The sequence below is a fragment of the Chamaea fasciata genome, unplaced genomic scaffold, assembly GCF_029207755.1.
Source record: "Chamaea fasciata isolate MVZ Bird 193981 ecotype frontalis unplaced genomic scaffold, bChaFas1.0.hap1 SCAF_5, whole genome shotgun sequence".
Taxonomy (NCBI): Eukaryota; Metazoa; Chordata; class Aves; order Passeriformes; family Sylviidae; genus Chamaea; species Chamaea fasciata.
In genome coordinates this window covers 12,214,275-12,232,893 of record NW_027094090.1, presented here as the reverse complement: position 1 = coordinate 12,232,893, position 18,619 = coordinate 12,214,275, and the positions used below count along the sequence as shown (strand labels likewise).

Sequence of the window (18,619 nt, the reverse complement as noted above, 5' to 3'; positions counted from 1 at the left end):
GGAGCTTAAGCAGAACACGGTAAGAATAACAGCTAAGTAGCACCAGAAAGCAGCCCTAGCTAAGCAATTTAGATTCAGCAGAATCACTTGCCTGTGACAGTTCTGATGAACAAATAACTTCCAGTATAATTTAGGCATGCATTTTGTTGGATACACAAAAGCCTTAGAATAAGAAAGGGAAAAGGTCTTCATGTTTGGGTCCTCTTTGGAGAGTTGCTCAGTGATGACGCATAAAAACCAACACACACGCAGCTCATTTATCACAAATGAGACATTTTCTACACTGCAGCTGTCAGCAGTTATTCTGAATTTACAGGGGAACCAGAAACAGAACTTCAACTTTGCCTTTACTAAACTGTGCTGCCAGAAGAGATGTCAGAAAACATTTTGAAAATAACATTAATAAGCTTTTATTAAATACATTCCTCTTTTCTTCTAGCTGAAAGACACTTTTTCTAAGTGATTTTCTATCACTTAGAAAAAATAAGTGATACAAAAGGTAACCAAGAAATAATATAAAAATAAACTTCTTTGCACTAATGAAACCAAAATAGATTTGTACAAAAAGATGCACAAATGATTCCATTTCATTGACACCATCAGTCCCATTTTGAGTAACCATTAGATTTTAACAGGGCACAGGCATTGTCTCACAGGAGACTGAAGTGGACCAAACACCATGTTCATTTAAACCACCTGAAGTGCCTGACATGACATTAAAGTCAAGTATAAAAATGCTGTAGTGTGTTTTGGCTTGTTTGGGATTTTTTTGTTGTTGTTTGAATTTTGGGGTTTTTGGTGTTTTTTTTTTCTTCCAAACTAGGATTAACAAGATGTATTCAGGGCTCTGTAATTTACAGTATCATATCTTCAGGGTGGCAAAACTATGAATTCAACTTTAGACGTGAGCTTTTAACTAAGAAGAGAAATTTTAGTGAGTAAGCAGGAGAGAAAATGAAGGAAATACAGTAATGTAAGGCTCTCCCATCTTTGTTTTTCTGCCTTCAAATTTTCATGGTAGGACATTTTAGTCAGAAGGCAAGAAAAACACATGTATGTGTGTCAGTTATCGCTGCACATATAGCATCACGGACAAAACTGTGTCAAGGCAAAGGAACACTGTAACCCTAGTCAACTCTGCAGAATTCTGCTGGGTATTTTGCCAGGAAAAAAAAGAAAAGCATTGAAAACCAAACACTTTTAATCCATCTTAAGTATTCTTGTCCCTTACAGAGCTTATTGTAATTTAAGTATTTATAGACATCTAATAATAACAATGGGAAAAAAAAAAGTAAATAACCAACAATCACAAACTATTTTTACAGAGAGATTAAAAAACCCAAAACAAACCTTTATCTCCTTTTCTTTTACATCAAAATCTGCCACAAAAAATATTTTATTTAGTTTGCTAACCTTTCTGGGATTTCAGATCCACTTTTCTTAATTGACTGACATAAACATCTATTGTCCCATGATACGCAGAAGCTTTTAGACTTCCATCTGATGAATCTAAAAAACAAAACAAAAGAACTTGTGTATCATTCACTCTTTTTAACTAAACATTTGCCAGAATCTTTCTTTATACCTCAAACTGATTTTTATCAATTCTTCTGTGTTTGAGAAGTATCATAATAATTTACAGAATGTCAGCCTTCACTTAGAATAACAGGTTTCTAAAAAAAAACGTATCTCCCCAGTCCAGAATTGGGGCACACTCTGGTCCTCAGGCTGTAGCTCTGCAGTTGTTCTACAAGGGCCCAACTGCAGGGACATCTTTCTACAGGAATGTCTATCTTTGAGTGAAAATCAAGCACAAAACTTGAATACTAAGATCTCTTTTAGTTTCCAAAAGAGTTCATTTGCTCGGACTCTGTGCAGAAGAACTTTACCCAGGAAAGCTACCCCATGCAAAAACCAAGCAGTTGTTCACTGCAACATGTGGTTACACAAAATAACTGAATACAGGCTTTGTAAAGTCTAATTCACGGCATCTGAATTATCAACAAATGTTTAACATGTGCAGGAAAACAACATTTTTTCTGTGCCCTAGAATAGGGAGGCCTAAATTTTCTTTTATACCATATTAGCAGAAATTTATGAACATAAAATTTTGCAAAGAAGCATTTTTACAAATAGAAAGTCTTTAAGAAGTTTTAATTGTACACTTGAGTTGTCTCTATTTGCAATGTACTCCAATTTTAAACACGCAGACTTCCACAATACTAAGTGAAGTCCCAAAGAGTTTACTTTCAAACTACTGAACAGGCTTATGCCTAATAAAAATTGCAAGGAAATTATAAAGAAACTCCAGAGGAGCATAAAAAAATTACATTTGTACACAAGAAAAAGGCAGTTAGTGGGAGGTATTTTTAGAGACAATGCTAGAAATTAAACTATTGGCAAGAAATCCTGAGATATTGATAGAAACTGGTTTCTGAGAGAGCTGGGGCTGTTTAGCCTGAAGAGGAGAAGACTCAGAAGTGACCTTATCACTCTCTACAGCTTCCTGAAAGGCAGTTGTAGTCAGGTGGGGGTTGGGCCCTTTCTCCAGGCAGCAACTGACAGAACGAGAGGACACAGTCTTAAGCTGCTCCAAGGGAAATGTAGGCTGGATATTAGGAAAAAGTTTTTTACAGGAAGGGTAATAAAGTATTGGAATGGTCTACCTGGGGAGGTGGTGGATTCACCATCTCTGGATGTGTTTAAGAAAAGACTAAATGTGGCACTTGGTGCCATGGTTTAGTTGAGGTTAGGGGTTGGGTTGGACTTGATGATCTTGGAGGTCTCTTCCAACCTAATGATTCTGTGATTCTGAATATGCATAGAAAAAACCCAACAGTCAAACTGTTAGAAGCAGCTAAAATAATAAAATAAACTCATTTTAAAAAGTAAAAGCATTAATGAGAGAATTAACTTGATTAATCATAACAAGGATGTCTCATTAACGTTTTATGCTTGCCATACAGTTTTTGCTCTAAGTAAACTCATCTGGACCTTTCTGATCCCAGATTTCAAGCACAGATGTCAAAGATCAGTGCATTGCTTACAACAGCAAAAACACAGAAAAGGATCTTTATCCCACAGCTAAAGCTGATTTCTTTGGAGGGGAAAGTAATTTTAAAAAAGTAGCTAATCCATACTTAGCCAGCTGAGAAACTGAGAACGGCTTTGGTTATAAAGAAAACATTAATAACTAGAACTGGATGTGAATGCTTCTGCCATCTCAAGACTTTATGTATTAAAGAAGGTCTGTCTGAAATCTGAAAAAAAAAAAAATTTACTTGTCTAAGTGAAAACGAAACATCGATTTTAACTGATGACTTTTTAAAAGGTTGTTCATAATAGTTGAAAAGTTAAAGTCATTAGAACTTAAAAATTTAACATGCATCAATCTTTTTAATGCACGTTTTAAGTAATAATCACTAGAAGTTTTCATGCAAAAGCTGTTTTTTCAGATATTCCCCATCAAATTTAGTAACAGCCAATTACCGACTCTCCATGTAATCTTGAAAGAGATTCTGTTGGCAACAGATACAGGAAACATCCAGCCTTCAACTCCTTTGCTTTAAACAGAACATATAATAAGTTCCTTTATCTATTCTAGGAAGAAAGAAGAGTCTCCTGTGACAGAACAGCAGCTCTTTCCGGGGAGAAGAACTACAAACAGTCCACACACCACCAGCTGACGGTGCTTTAGAGGGACAACACTGATCCACTGAAGCCTTTCTCTTCCCACACCTCAAATGTAAAAGCAGCTCCTGTGAGATTCTTCCCAGTGGGAATTCATGAATCTGCAAGGCTGAACAAAGTGTTCTTTCCTAGATCTTCAATTAACAAATACTAAAATTAAAAATTCTCATTTTGTGAGAGACTGGATTGTGTTTGCAGAAGGCACTAACACAAATAAAGGATGCAGGAGGAGGGCAGTAGGGACAGGCCCACCAAGGCACAGATTTACCAGGAAAGTCAAAAACAACCTTGAGGGAAATGGAACATTTTTCCATTGAAGGACAGTGTTTTGGGAGGACAACTTGCCAGATTCTGACTCCCAGAGTACCTCACTAATACAAAGTTTCCTATGACTGAATAAACTACAGCAGAGTTTCAAAACCACCAAGAAGCTTGGCAGCACTAAGCAAACACTAAACCTGACACTACAATACTGTACAGTAAACAACTGTTAAGCTCTGACCTATGAAAGTAACATGAAATCTATTTTATGGAAACAACTGAATATGATTTATGTAATGAGTGCTACAGATATGATATTAAATACAAGTGTGTAGATACAAGTAAGAACACCAAGAAAACATGAATTGTTCATCATTTCTGCAAAATCTATAAAGGTGCTGTTTTAAGTTTGTGTCTCGAACTCTTAACAAATAAAGGGGAATAAAAGGAGAATGGATTAAAAACCCCGAAGATGAGGCACAAAAAACTGCCAAAATATAAATAAATATTTCAACAATGAAAAATTACCCTATACTAAGAAGCATAGGCTGATAGGATAAAATACATAACAAATAATAATGGAGACAATACATATTTTATGGTTATGACAGATCAAACCTAAGGCAATTTATTTTCAAATACATACCCAGTGCTAGCTGATATGAATGTGAATAACTGAAGTTAAAAATAAGGAAAAAATGTATAGTTTGAATTCAGAGTTTGCTAAGGACTGACAGGGAAAAGGTTTTCTCAAAGTTTTTCAAGGGGAGAATAAGGACAAAGCCTTTTACAAGAAATGGAGCAGAAGGTCACTCTTGAGCAGCTTTAGCTATTTAAGAATTTACTGATACTAGATAAAAAAGATAAAAAGCCCAGTGAAGCAAGATGTCCTTGGCAAGGACAAATGTCTTTGTTAAGTTTTATGAAAATTAAATAGAGCTTGAATAATAAAACCTAAGTCACGTAACTTGAGAAAAACTGTACAAAAAGATCAGTGAAAGGCCTACAGAGTGATACTATCCTTTAGTATCACTCCTCCCTACACTTTACCAGCCAAGCACTAAATAAAGGATTAAACACAAGTGATCTTTCCTTAAATCTAAGCAAAAACATACCTTCCCTAATTGTACCTAAAGACTGACCTTGTTCATGGTAAAACCAGTGACAAAATCAATCTCCACAGGGACACAAAATACTTATTACAATTTGATTACCGACTGGAGGAAGCATAAAATTCCAACATATCTGATGTGTGATGAAGATTTAACTCCTGCTTAGCTAGCTATCTAGGATTGCTTATTAATAGAAAACTGGCAAATATTCTTGGTTTAGTTCATTGTTCTAAAATTGTCATACAAAAAGCATTATAGGAAACTGAAATATATTCACTAAATAGACTTCACTATTATTTATTATTTAGAATTCACTAAATTGCACATACTACTGAAAAATCCTTAACAGTCCTTACCATACTCACCATGGGGACCTGGCAGAACAAATGATGCAACACACAAAGCAAAGAAATCTCTCATGAAAACAATTCCTTTCCTAACTAAATTATCCAGGCTATTCTTTTACTTCTTAATGATCTATTTTCTATCCCAATGTTAAGTTATATCCATTGGTTGTAAAGGCCATAAGTCTCTTTTTGATAAATTATTCTGCTCCAAAAAAGCCCAAGCTCCAAAAACGCCCAAGCAATCAAACCACCTGACTTGCCTAGTTTGGAGAAAAAGGAAGCTGGGGGTGACCTCATTGCTCCCTGCAGCTTCCTGAGGAGGGGAACGGCACAAGGAGGTGCTGAGCTTTTCTCCCTGATGTCCAGTGAAAGGTTGTATGGGAACAGTTCTTTTTTAGGAAGCTTTTTTTTTACAGAAAGTCATCAAACACTGGAACAGGGTTGCCAGGGTGGTGCTTGTGCCCCAAGCCTGTTAGTGTTTAAAGCCGCTAAACAAGACACTTCAACTCTTGGCCAAGAAGTTGGACTGGATGATCCCTGTAGGTCCCTTCCAACTGAAATAAGGGATAAGGCCTTGAGCAACCTGGTCGAGTAGGAGGTGTCCTCACATTTTGAGAGTTGAAAGTCTGGATCTTAAAAGTTTTTTTACCTTTAGAAAAATCCATAAAAATACCAGGGATGTTTAATGCTCTTTAGGAAAAGATGAAGTCCAACTAGTGCTGTCAGAATTGAAATCTGAAAAATAAAGTTTCTTCAACTGTAAGATGTGTCTTACCGCTTAAGCTGAACCTGGCTAGTTAAGTAAAATAATCATCATCTGTTGATGGAAAAAGCTACCTTGTATATTAAGAAACCTTTATTTCATACCCTGTGAGTTTATTTAAGAGAAGGAAAAACAGCCTAGCAAGTTGAATTTAATTCTGTGGTTTAATGACTAACTCATAAGAATGTGTCTTGCATTCATTTTCCAGGAATGTTAATATAGAGCTCTTAGAAACATAAGAAGAGTTGTTAACGGTTGCTGAACTATTCTTAGAGATTATCCCTGAAATACGCTTAGTGAGTGACTACAATAAACACCATGAGCAGAAGTCTTCAAGGTTTAGGCCTGAGGAAATCTTTCTACATGCAAAAAATACACTGAGTCTTGTCTATGATTCTGTTACTTCAATTTTCTACCACAGCAATAACTAGATTTTGAGTTTCTCACTTTGGTGTTTGTGTGCTATAAAATAAGGTACACCATAACTGATAGCTCTGAGTTATCCTGACATATAAATGGTTCCCAAAAAAAAGGTTTATGAGCTATTTTCATTTCTGAAGGGAAAACTATTAGCATAATAGCTTGAAAACACTGAAATTATCACAAGTTTTCCCATCACCTCCCCAAATAAGTAACACATTGATGATTAGCTTCCTGATACAAAAATTAAACTGATAGCAATAAATAAAAGACAGAGAACTACATTAAGGGCTCAACTGTATTTGACGTAGACTTAAGAATTTTTTTGTGTCCTTTTGTCCTATCTTTATCTAAAAGACAGCACCTAGACTCAGTCTAACTGGTGCGAAGTCCAGTGGCTATCAAGTGGGTATCAAGTGAGATCGTGTGCTTTGCCCAACCACAAAAGGCTGAGTTTGGAAAGGGTCTTATTCAGCCACACTTACCAGTGCTACTCCTGAAAAGGAGACAAAAACATCTGTGTGAAATCACCTCCTTTTTACTTCCCCTGTGAATTTTGAGCTTTTAGAAAGGAGAAGGGAAGAGCAAGAGAGAGAAAAGGCAGAACCTACCTACTGTGATATTCCCTGTCTTGGTCTGAAGGTTGGTATTACCTATAATGAAAAGGGGGAAAATGTTAAAAACATCTTATTGGAACATTTTATTTATTTATTTTTAATATTGTTGCTTTACAAACAAAAGTCACAACACACGTGGGTAACAATTAAGTGATTCCAGACAAGAAAAACAGTGAGTAAAGCCAAACACGCCACCTGGATTTGAGGGAGAAAAAAAATGTACAGAGGCACATGATTCTCTTATTCTAGTGCACAATATTCTCTTATTTTATTTTGGGAAATTTTTTGTTAATTTCTCTGATCCCTGCAACAGCACTACAGATGATTTAAATTCAATTGCATGAATAACATAAACAGTTTCTGTTTTCCTCTCCTATATACCTATACCCCATCTCTGTTATCTGCAAAGGTTACCTCCTGGACCCACTGAACATTTCCTACTCCCTCCGAACTTATTCTTATGTGCATGACAAGCCCTTGTCAACACTTCCATTCACTTCAGTCGGAGCATGTTGGGCAAAGCGGAGAACATCAAACAAAGTGTGTCAGGCACGAAATGTAGAATAGCTGTCTACTGAACTTGCATCATTTTGAACAGCCACAGGTGTTCCAGTCTTAAAATTTCAAAATACTTATTCTGCCCTTTCACCCATAACATTAAGAGAATCTGGAAGGATGACAGATGTATCTCAGAAGAAACATCTATACTAACAGTCCAACTAAACTGTAGATATTTCTACAGTTCCATGCATAAATGTGTCACAGAAAATGCTTTAAATTAAAAATTAAACCACACCATGTCAACCCTGCCATTCTGTCATCCTCCCAAGAGAAAGACAGAATGAAGAATAAGGCTGATCACAGAAACTGAGTGCAGTTTAGTAATACACAGTAGTCACAATTTTCAGGTCTTTCAGAAGAGGTTCTAAAAATTGCAAATGGATTAAGTTCTACCCTATCTCATGTAATTACACGGTAGTAAGCAACAATTAGGACAGAGTGCATTCCACTCTATATGACCTGTATTTTTCTTAGTGGTTCATGGGCCGAAAGCTAGAAAAGCAGCCTATCATCAACAGACTAATTTCATCTTTTCAAGCACGCAATGTACAAAATACTTTGGAGTTCTGAAAATCAGAGCAGAAACAAAAGCATTTTTCAATGACCTTGAAAGATGCTTGGCTTCACTCTTTGCTGTTTTTAAAAGGCATGCTATAATTACCCCATTCTTTTCCTCACTTGATCACGACTGGCACTTAGTTTGGTACTACCTACAAAAAGACCTAGAGTTTTGTCAGCCAGCAGTTCTCATGGATCAGCTGAAGGTAGATCATATTCTGTCAGCATATAGCCCCTAGGTCTGCTTCTTTTTTCTGGGGGTTTTCTTTTCTGTTTTGATAAGTAGATCCTTGAAAAATATTCAACCTGTAGAAATCAAATTCCTTTTGAACACATGCTCATATGGCAGAACCACCAATGCTGTGCAATGTCAACACTATATACTGGTGTGAAAAGTTCATTTCAAACATCTAGCTAGAACAAAAGCTGCTTTTGAAGCAGGCAGGAATGTCCTGCACTTTCTACAGACAGTGCACAGAATTGCACTTTTGGTCATGTACCTGTTCTCTGAAGGCCAACACTTAATTTAGGATTTTCAAGTTAGGCAAGTACTTCTTGGGCAAAGAGGAAAAGACTGGACTACAGGTAATTAAACCAAATAATTGATTATTACAACCAACTGATTTCAGTGTAATGCAATACTATGATTATCCAAAGCATAATAATTTTATCAGAATATCAAGAGCAGTGCCTTAGTATTTTGGGGTTTTGTTGCTTCTGAAGAAAGAGTTCTCTATCATCTACAATCATTGCTTCTTCAATGAACATGGTAAAATTTCAAATTACAATTGAAATTGCAATCAGGATCAGTATAGGACCAGGGGCAAAAGATAGCTTTTGGGATGTAAAGGCAACACTTTATGCCGTTTTATTTATATTCTTTCAATTTGTTTTGGAGGCTGTCAACAAGGCAGGATTATTTCAATGCACAAAAAAAGGAAAATAAACCATTGGGCAACTTTTTACCATGTTAGAAATTAATTTTGTTTACACTTCTTTATAGACATGTCCATACTTTATTCTGATGAAAATTTAAAATGTGAAGTTACAATTCCACTCTACACAGTGAAATCCAGAAAGGTAGCTGAAAGGTATGGAACACACTTCGGTATATCAAGAGGTATGTTTTCTGGAGGGATTATAAAACACCAAGCTCAAGCATTGGACTGCACTACCTTTGGGAGATGGCAAATATTCTACTTTGTCTTATTCAAGTCATTGACAAGGCAGTTGTATGTTCACCCTTTCCAGTACATACATTGGTGCACAAATATATAAAGTAACCTCAATAACCTTGTTTTCCAGTGTGATTCTTTTAGATAAATGGATAGTTAGTAGACTACGACAGAAGAAGGTCAAGAGCAAATATAAAGTCCATCACAGGCTTTACTGACTGTCTTGGGTTGCAAGGGAAGACGTAATCAAAAGTATGTATTCTATTACTATATGTTGAAACCAGCTGGGGAAGGGTTTTTTCTCTTCTATGACCCATTCCACATAACTCTGGGGGGAGGGGGCAGTGTCTTCTGTTAATGTGCCAGCTGTTAAAACCAGCTGGAGTAGTGTTCTTTATCCCTTCCACTCTCCGGGGATATCTTCTGTTAATGGGCCATTAAGGCTCACTGCATGACTGAAAAAATTACACCATCCCATTGTGAGATGTTCCACCCAGTGGGAGGAGCCAAGCATTCCTACCTGGATAAAAGCTGAGATTCAGAACACCAGGACAGCCTCTTTTCTACTGGATTCCCAGAGGAAGACTGGACCCATCTCGCCACCACTGGACCCGTCTACAGGATTATCTCTACTCCAACAGAACCACATCTGTTACTCCAGGAGGACTTAACTGGACTGCTACCAACACCCTGACCAACAGGGTGTCATGTTTTATTCTGACTCTGTCAGTGGCTGTTTTTTGGTTTTTGGTTTGTTTGGTTTGGGGGGGGTGTTTTGCGTTTTTTGTACTACTACATTTGTATTTTTAATATTTCTAGTAAAGAACTGTTATTCCTATTCCCATATTTTTGCCTGTAAGCCCCTTAATATCAAAATTATAATAATTCAGAGGGAGGGTATTGACATTCGCCATTCCAAGGGAAGCTCTGGCTTTTCCCTGGCAGATACCTGTCTTGCCAAACTAAGACACTGATGTAAAGAAGCAAAAGCCGAGTGCTGACTGTCTGCAAAGAAGCTCAGCAGGTAAGGACCTGGGCATCTTGATGGACACCATCTCCAGTGGGAGTGAGTAAAGAAAGTCAGCTGCACACTGAGCTGTATGATCAGGAGTATAGACAGCAAGTGAAGCCCTCCTGTGAGGTTGCACTTAGAATACTGTGTCCAGTTTTGTGCTTTCAAGTCAAGAAAGACACTGGTGTACTTAACTAAGGCTAGAGAAGGCTATTGAGAAAATTAGGGACCCAGACCAAGCTACAGATGCTCTGAGAGCATGTTTGTTTTGCTTTAAAAGGAGAAGGCTGAGAAGGTATCTTCTTGTGGCCTTCAACTACCTAATGGGAGGGTATAGAGGAAAAAAAAAGATTCTTCTCATGATGATGCAGCAAGAAGAAGGAAGAAGTAGCAATAATAGTTTCATGTCATAATGGAAATTAAGATCAAAAAACGGGTGTTTTCCCCATCAGAAGAATGATTCAGGAGTGGACCAACATGTCCAGAAAGGTCATACAATCTCTGGACTTGAAAATATTCAAAGCTCAACTAGATAAGGCCTTGAGCAAGCTTGGTCTAACTCACCTTACTTTAAACATTAGTTGGGATTGAATTTGATATCTAGTCCAAATTTAAACTAGATTTATAAAATAAATTAATACTTAATGCAACTCAACCCAAGACTTTGGGACTGCTGCAAAGAGGGATGTCCTGTTCCTCCCATGTGCCCCTTGGTAGAGAAGGTTCACTGTAATGTTATTGTCTCTTAGATAAAGAAGAAATTTCTCAGGATCATATTTCTTTTTCAGGTGTCAACTCAAAAGCTTATTAGCACTTGACATCTCTAATGTCTGTCACAGAAGCTGATGAAAATTACCCAAAAATAACTCCTTTCAAAACAAAGCATTACTCATTTGCCACACGAACATGAAGCATGCAAATGAGCAGTTGTGAAAGTTTGAGCTCTACCGGTGTTGTGATTGTACAGCCTGAGTTTCAACCACAAAATGTGTCTCAGACAGGTTTGTAAAGTCTGTGCTGCCCTAACTTCAAGTTTCCCAGTGCAAAAGCAATGAAATCTAGCTTAGTTTTGTGCAGTATGTGCTGATTTGGTGCCATCTATAGTGTCAGCTGTAGGGAAAGGTGCCCAGGAAACAATCCGTGCAGGTGTTTACAGATGAAACTATTGCAATTGAGCTACCTTGTGAGCAAAAATCAGGAGTGAAAGTAACCATTTTCTTCTAGCAGAAATTTATAGTAGGAGTTATCTTGTCTAGTAACACATGTTTCTGTGCATATTTTAAAAGCCTTTGCTCTTACTATTAAAACAAGATTGGGGAACATAGTATTTTACAGAAAATATTTTTTTCTCAAAAAATGAGGTGAAATTACCAAGCAAATGTTAATGTGCAATATTTTTAAAAACATACAGCTATAATTACATTAGGTGTTCCAAACGCATTTAGTAGACAGGTCATAAAAATAATCCTGAAGCAACATAAGAAATGTCTGCATAATTTGGATACAATTCTATTTGTTTTCACATTGCTCTTCAGCTTAATGGCAACAGCCATTACTGAAGGAAGTAAGTTATTAATTACAGCACCTGTGATTTCATTTTTGTAACAAGAAAATAAAAATAAAGTCTTGGATGTGCACAAAGACATGAACCTGCTCACAAACGGATCATTCCACAATATCATTATACTGTATAAAGTTAGAAAAGCCAAACCAGCCTGGCTTATCAGACAGAATTTCCAGAAATATTACATGTCTACATGTTAGCAAAATACAGTAACAAGACAAAAAGCAGCTTATTTCTGTCAGTGCATGCTAAAATTAACTCTACCTAACAGGTTTAGAAACCATTCTCACATTTAATATAAATGGACAGAGGAGTTGCTCCTTCAAAGAAGAAAGAAGTCATTTCACAAGCAAGATGACAACATAAAATTGCCAAGAAATTGTAGAAAATTCTTTTTAAGGCATATAGCTGAAAATCTGGAACTCTGACAGAGCTGAGTAATTTGCTTTGTACATCCTCCAGTTTGTTTTACTCAGTGTTAAATCACCACAAATGCATTACAGCACAGTCTGAATTCAGTGGGATTTCCATTAAATTAGAAAACCACACCAGATTTGAACCTCAACTGCTGCTTAAATAAAAGACTCTGCAGTTAATTAGTTTTAGATCTAGAGGAAGGACAACAAAGGGTGGATGGATTAGAGACTGCTAAGAAGTTCTAAGAACTTCTTGTAAAAACAGAAACTGTCACCACTCTTAATATAAGGTGCCAGCAAACACACAGGCTATTTCTAATAAAAACTCCTAATTACAACCCTTTCCTACAATAGTTCTTAGTAGATGATCTAAGTGTTGCCTCTCCTATGAAGAAAATAAAGGATGGGGAGAGGGGAAGAGAAGCCTCCTGACAACTTTTAGTATAATTTTCATTGCTGAATATTTGAATATTTTGATCTTCTAAGTATGTTTGACATTTCTTTCCTATAATATACACTTTTTGCTATTAATAAGTGTGTTTATGAAACTGTTTTCAAAAATACAGTCTGCTAGGTGGCAAAAAAATCAATTAAGTATCTAATAATGATAGGACTGTTTTGCTCATATACTGTGCACAGGTGATTTAGTGATAGTCTACTGCATTAGTCCTTTTGGTACTGTGAACATTACTGAACACCTTCAAAGCAGCTTAATTTGTCATAGATTTTCCTTCTTACCATGAACACTTCCCAGCATAATATCACCAGATTCCGAAGACAGAGATGCTGATTCTGCATAGAGATACTTAGTTTTCAGCAGCCCATCTTCAGTAGATATATTGATGGTTGTCCCCTGAAGCTTCTCTATATTTACACTCTAGGAGAAATAAACATAATCAAAAAGTTGTCATCACAGCTTGAAAAAGCAGTGGGAAGTAACACCATTAAGACACAAAACAAATGGAAAGCAGTTGTTGGTGCAGGACAAATGGAATTGGGTTCTTAGCTAAAAGCTACACAATACAAAACAAAAAACCTTTTCATCCAAGAGCTCTGACTTAAGAACTAATGACTCTTCACAGCATTCCTGTGAGTTATCACCATTCAGGTGAAGAACCCGAGTAGTCACAAACAGATGAAAGAAAAACTTGATTTAATATTCAAAAATTAAACACTTCATTTTGAAAGGCAAAAGAAGGATTAACTTTAATTATGAAGACTGAATCTTCAGACAGCATTATGACACTTAGAGCATTGGTGATCAATTTTCTGCCACCACAAACTGAAACATCACTGTCTTTGTTACATATAGCCATTTATGAAGATTTTTAACTGGCTTACTTTGCAAAGACATATCTTTGGTGAAGGTTTGCAAAAAAGCCCCACCCAGCTGCCCTTTTTCTCAGTGTAATTTTCCTATTACCTTGGTTACTCAGGCTTCTATTCTTGGACTTCAGCCTCAAAACATACAAAGCCTTGAAAAACCAGAGATAAAAACTCCATTTTTACTTCTTTTCAACAGAAACAGAGAGAAAGGATAGAATCAGAAAAAATGCATTATGGATTTGGGAAATAAAAGGAGATTATGTAAAAGTGATGAGCCATGTGATATAATGTCAATCTATTTGAACAAAACAGAACAATTCACACGCTTGTGCAACCATCATATGAAACTGAATTCTATTCTCAATGAAATTTGACTTATGATGGAAGAACACAATAGCTCATACTTGAACCCCCACCCAATTTGCTTTTATTTTGCTTATGCAGACTTTCAGCAGATTGCACAAAATCCTTACTCATTACATGAAACAATACATGACTTTCCAGATCAAACTGTGCCTTACTCAAATTTTTAGATCCTCCTTGTCATTTTAGCATTGCCATCTTGTGCAAAAAAAGTTGACACAAAAAAAAAAGTCTATCAACCCTTCCAGTCTAAAACTATATAAAGAATAAACTATGGATGAAGCAAGAGGTATTCTGACAAACAGCCACTACTATTGCACGATCTCAGTGCTGCATTGTATCCCAAAATCTGAGCTGAAGAGGCTGGTTTAGTATGGACTATATGATAGCCAAATTATACTGTGGCCTTACCCATCCATTCATACTGTACTAAATTATAAGATTACAGAATGGACTGCTGTCTTAAGACTTTTCCCATGATGCTACAATACAGATTAGATCCCCACGTTTGTTTCAGAACAACCCAAATCAGGGCAGGGGCATGGAGGAGGGAGAAGTCAGACTGCTCAAGTATAAGAATAAAAAAGTATTTCAGATGGGGAAAGCATGGAAAAATAGGATTGCTTTTCAATGAAAATAAATAGGTTTTCAATCCCAAATTCTTTAACTCTTTAGGATTTTTGGCAGAACAGAGATGTCTGGCTCTACTAAGTAAGTGCTACAGAAAAGTAACCATAGCACAGATTAGCTATTAACTCCCCAGCCAAACAAATTTCATTATTTTTGTCCATTGAACCACCATGTCTGGAAAAAATTCCTTCCCTTGGGCTTAGAGCCTTGGGGGCTGCAGTTACCGAAACTGACCACGTGCTCAAGTTCCACTGGTTTCATCTGCATATATCAGACTGAGGTTTTTTACCTGAACACATTTTCAAGAGAAAAACTAAGATCTTGCTATGTTTGAATAAGACATATAGGGCTCCTTTTCCACATATTCCTACCCTTGGCCTTCCTTTTTGTGCTGTCATTGTTCAAATGTTTTACTAGTGTCTTCTCCCACTTCATTTCTCAAGTGCTAAGTGCCTTTTACCACATCCTCTCCCTCTCCACCTCCAGGAGGGGGCTGGAAATGCTGACAGAGCCACAATTACATAATGATGACTGCAACTGATGGAAGAAACATCTCATACAAACACACAGAGGAGACATAAGGCTGACTGATTATTAACAGAAGTGGCCAATTGAGAAAAGAAATCTGTCCTCCCTGACTACACTACAAAGTTTGTTAGTGAGAAGTTCAATAACATAAGCCAAAATACTGTTCTATAGCTGTGAATTTGTGCTAAAATTACTCACTTCACTCAAGCTACTACAGCTTTACAACTCTAAGATTGACTTCTTGTAATATTACACACTATATACAAGTATTTACAATCAAAAAGAAGCATTTCAGCTTAATCTGTATGACATCTGTTTTAGTGTTTTCGAAAGATGATGTTTCTGAAAAGTTAATTTTTAAAAACGCATTTAAAGGCTTAAAGTAAAACAATTTTCTGAACTACATTTTCCCATACAGATACAACTATTACATTTATTACATAAAAGGCACTCTAATACCCACTTACAAAGAAACAGATAAATTAATGCTGACAGTTTTTGGTTAAATCCAAAGGCAAGTTGCTTAGTTTACAGCAGGACATCAAGAACAGCTCACAGCTGGCTCTAGGCAAGTGAACTGATCTGGGAACCCAACCTACAAGGTGTACGACAGTGCCAAGCAGCACTTCACAGAGGCGACTTTGGATGCCTGGCACTTAATAGTTCAGTCTCAAATCTATCCTCGGCAAGGGAGAATTACCCCCACACTGATTCCTCCCAGTGCTGTTGGTTTAAAGGGTGCCTGTGGATTCTGACAGGGCACACATCCAAGCTACTTCCAGACTCAGCTTGGCTCCACATGTTCACACAGCAATGCCCCAGATCTAATGAATCCTAATGCAATCAGCTGCATGGACATTACAATACCTCAAAACAAGACTGGGTGTGAGAACTATAAGGAGTTTAGTTCTACATTATTTTAAATAATTGCCTACTTACATCAAAAAACAAAACCAGAGAACAGTAATTTGTGGTTAGTCTCATACTGCCATCTACTGAAAAAAAACGGGCTAGTTCTCTACAAAACTGCTCTCCTGTCTGTGATTCTTCCCACTGCATCTCATGGTAAGATTACATGTCATTATATTTCCTCAGCTCCAAAGAAGTCTGCAAAACCCTCTACTCTTCCATTCTTACAACTATGTAACGCTTGAAGTGAACTGCATTTACAAATATCAAACCACTATCCACGAGACGCTAAATTAAACTCCTGAGCCTTCTGCAGAATCCAAGTGCCTACATATTAGCCAAGGGGGAAGTTTAAGAAAATTGTGAGGGGTCTACATAATTAAAGCTGATGGATTGCATCAGCAGAACAACCTCTTTACTGATGGAATGATCACATACTTATTCCTGCTTTCTGTGGAGCCTGTTTATCAATGCAAATCTAGCACAGAATAACATAATTTAACTGACAAACCTAAGAAACAGTGAAATTACAACCAATGAGGGTTATTTACATATTCGTTAGCACATTCTTTGAATTTAGTCATTTTACAACAAATGAGGAGAATAAGCCATTGAAGAGAAAGTTTTACTTCCCACTTACCCCCTTTTCTGTTGCACAAATATCTGTATTTCCATAAAGTGTTCCAAGACCAATTACTTTGCCACCATTTGTCCGTATATCAATTTTATGGCTCTGAAAAGAGTTTAAAAATCATACAGTTAGGATAACTTGTTTTCTCGTTATGGTTATCTTGTTTTTCAAGTTGTACCACATTAACCACTGGAAGCCTTTGTCCTGCAAGTAGAATCAGATTCTACAGTGTTTCACTGCTCACACATTCTAATTAGAATTGTTTTGCATAAGGCAAATCTCAAGTTTTTAACAAATAAGCCAGGTTTCAAGTAAAAACTGCTCTATAGCCCTTACACCTTTCAGCTGTTGCTGCTTACAACCAACAAGAGAAAAAAAATACAGATATACACATAAACCAATCTCAAAAAAACCCAACCAACCAAACAAAAAAACCCCAAACAAACAAACCCCAAAACAACCCACCCAGGTCTTGAGAATAAAATGTAACCATTTGTAAAAAAAAGAGAAAAAAATCAGATTTAAATAAATAGATTGTTCTCTCTTTATACAGTAACGTGATGAATCAAATGTTTCAATGTGACATCACAGTTTCTTTGAGGCAGTTACACCATGCTTGTTATCCTCCAAATATGTAACTTGAGAAGAATTTGGGAACTTGGAAGACTGGAAAAACTAGTGTATAGCAAGGGCTCACCAGTGTGGGCACTGATAGTTCAGTAAAATAAAACCACAACATACACACTAATTCCCCCCATCCCAAATTATTAGAATATCTTCCCAAAAAACCAACCAGGCTTTCAGAGGTAGGTATCTCTAGAGACACCTAACAGACAGAGGGATTTGTTGAGAAAAGAAAACAGTTACAATGGTCAACTAGCTTTTTCACTAAGAGGAAACATTCCACCAGCTGAAAGAAAAAAGCACTGATTTTTTCATAGGGCTTCTCTGAGCAAGGCAGAAAGGTTTGAATAAGGAAGAGGCAAAAGGCTGTCAAGACCTTAACAGATGTCAGAAGAAAACAGAAAAATTTGCTCAGGAGAAGAGAAGGACACTGGTGCAGGATGAATCAGGCCCAGACATGGTGTGTGGTGAGGGAACAGAGCAGATCTTCCACCCGTGTGCACAAGATGGCTGGAAATTCTTGTTATTACCAGCACAGTCAAGGGGTCAGGAGTAATTGAGGAACATGGAAACATAATTAAAGGGTCTCCATGGTGGCATTGTCATAATAAGAAGCACGACAAAAACATTAAAAAGAAGAAGCACTGCCTTCTCAACAAAGAATTTGTGAATAATTCATACTCTGAAGAAGACCTAAATGCCATAACTGGATTTTGGAATTACTGTTGCTATCAGTTGGCCTTGAGATTTGGAAGGGATCGGCCTTCCAAAAATTAGCCAATTAAAAAACAACCACCACGCCCAAAAAACCCAAAAAAACCCCAAACAAAAACAAACAAAAAAATCCCACAAAAAATCACCAATAAAACTAACATTCAACAAATAAAAACATCACTCAACAAATCTCACTGGATGGGTAATGTCTACCACACCAAAACTGTCAGACAAAATCCATTAATAAGCCTCGTAGAGACTCATCCTTTCTGCTCAATTATTAGTATGCATGAATAAACAAAGTATATGTCAAATCTCTAAGTCTTTTGTAAAGACACTATAGATTTTTTTTTAAAAGCACGTTTTTTTAAATTATAATTTATACAAACAAATTCTAG

At 36.7% G+C, this 18,619-nt stretch overlaps 1 protein-coding gene across 2 annotated transcripts in view; it reads right to left on the bottom strand.

Annotated features, from left to right (window-relative positions):
* The window catches only part of FAM185A (family with sequence similarity 185 member A), a 38,210-nt gene that overhangs the window by 11,635 nt on the left and 7,956 nt on the right, over positions 1–18,619 (bottom strand). For both annotated transcript variants that reach the window (XM_066182825.1, XM_066182826.1), the window contains exons 3-6: positions 16,893–16,985; positions 13,235–13,373; positions 7,205–7,246; positions 1,414–1,509 (exon numbers count right to left, since the gene is read on the bottom strand). In XM_066182825.1, coding sequence (XP_066038922.1) covers positions 1,414–1,509; positions 7,205–7,246; positions 13,235–13,373; positions 16,893–16,985 — 370 coding nt within the window. The remainder of the gene's footprint in view (positions 1–1,413; positions 1,510–7,204; positions 7,247–13,234; positions 13,374–16,892; positions 16,986–18,619) is intronic.